At 32.6% G+C, this 1865-nt stretch overlaps 1 protein-coding gene across 1 annotated transcript; it reads right to left on the bottom strand.

The window, feature by feature from the left end:
* Positions 1–967: 967 nt before the first annotated feature.
* Positions 968–1447, bottom strand: LOC124934923 (2S seed storage albumin protein-like). Its single transcript, XM_047475413.1, has one exon. The coding sequence runs from the start codon at positions 1445–1447 to the stop codon at positions 968–970; it is 480 nt and encodes a 159-aa protein (XP_047331369.1).
* Positions 1448–1865: the final 418 nt, after the last annotated feature.

Below are 1865 nucleotides of genomic sequence, written 5' to 3'. Positions count from 1 at the left end.
TTATTATTATTTAATAATTATGATTATATATATAATTACTATAATTAATTATTAATAAATTCATATATATATATATATATATAAATAATTATTAATTATATTTTAAATTTAATAAACATTTTTTACAAATTATAGAAACTATTATGATTAATATATATTATAACTAATGATAAATAATATAATTATATATCTTTCCTATTCTCTCTAATTTCTAATCTCTAAACGGTTACTATTTATGTTACTATTAACTGGTTTTTTTTACTAGCTTATGAGGCTCTTTTGTTTAACAATGGATATAGAGATAAGATAGAGTTGCTTAGAGTTTTGAGGTCCAATTTAGTGTGTTTCAATGTAGTGTGTTTCAATGTTAGGTACAAAAGATGAAAAGAATTCATATATTATATGGAAAGAGAATGATATATTCTAAAAGAGAAATAATATATATATATATATATATATATATATATATATATATATATATATATATATATATATATATAATATTATAATATAATATATAGAGGGAATAATTTTTTAATATTTATATTGTAAACGAGTTATAAAAGGTTAGTGTGATTTGGCTAAAACATAGAACATACAGTATAGAGAAGTGATGAGACATACATAGAGTCTGGCCCTGGGTAGTTATTCTATTTTTTTCTTTATTTTTACGTTATTGTTTTAACTCCATTACTATTTCTATATTTCCGCTTTTAATTTTTCGGGAACTTTCTTTCGGTAGAAATTGTGCATACTACTCTTTTGTAAAACTTGCCACTGCTTAATTGTCTAGTAACTCTTCTCTTTGTATTGTTATATAGAAAAAAAAACATACACATTTGCTTATTCATTATTATATAGACTGAGAGAATACATAACATCTTCCCAATCCACAGCTCGCTCTAGGACAGGACACGACTGAATCCGCCCAATCTTAATTTATTACTATGGGATATATTTTGGTTGATCAGAACCATCTGGGGCTTCTTTCGAAGGTGCAGCTGCGTGGGCTGACTTCGCATCTTGATGGAAGTCTCTCTGCCTCATCGACAATCCTCTGCTTCTGACTCTGCTCAGTCTGGTGGCCTCTTTCTCCTCCGCGTGTCTGTTGTTGTTGCTGACGCACAGCTTCTTGAAGTCCCTTGCAGCGGCATTGCTCATTGAGGTTCCTTAGTTGCTGGCAGCATTGATCTAGGTATTGCTCCTGATCATCGTTGTTGTCTGTGGACATTTCCAGCACAGATGATCGTCTGCCGGATTTCTCTTTAAGGTACATCTGGCAGTGGCGGAGCTGTTGCTGTCTCTGGATTTGTTCCTGGCATCTCTGTTGTGGCCGTGCAGGGTTAAAGTCCTCCTCTTCTACCACGGTCACGGTGGTTCTGAAGGCAGTTGCCAAGTGGGCAATAGCGAAGAGGGCTAGAAGGGCGAGGATTGTGAGCTTTGCCATGATGATGATGGAATTGTTGTTAATTAGATAGATGGTTGGTGAGGAAAATGGAATGAAGGGGATGAGTTTATATACATGTTCTAGTGTTGGTGCATGGTGAGAACGTGGGGAGCAGATCATGAATCAGCAGCATTCCTCAGTGTTTGCATGGAAGACAGCTTCGTACCTAACATGTCATCTTTTCAGGCATCCATACATTTTTGGTAGCTTGTTGGAAGGCAGCCAGGCACTAGTACATTTGATTCATTCATTCACAAACAAACTATTCTCAAAATTAAAATACTATATATGTTCTAGTGTATGTGCATGTTGAGAATAATCAATCAGTTAATTAAGAATAATGGGCAAATAAAATAAATATTTTTTTAGGATAAATGCTATACTCATTTTATCTCAAAATATTTTTAGAAAAATTAAA

The sequence above is a fragment of the Impatiens glandulifera genome, chromosome 4 (assembly GCF_907164915.1).
Source record: "Impatiens glandulifera chromosome 4, dImpGla2.1, whole genome shotgun sequence".
NCBI classification, from domain to species: domain Eukaryota; kingdom Viridiplantae; phylum Streptophyta; class Magnoliopsida; order Ericales; family Balsaminaceae; genus Impatiens; species Impatiens glandulifera.
Note: the sequence above shows the minus strand (reverse complement) of the source record. Positions and strands in the feature narration are given on the sequence as shown.

Coding starts and splice junctions, on each gene's coding strand:
- LOC124934923 (XM_047475413.1), bottom strand. CDS start 1,447: ATGGCAAAGCTCACAATCCTCGCCCTTCTAGCCCTCTTCGCTATTGCC.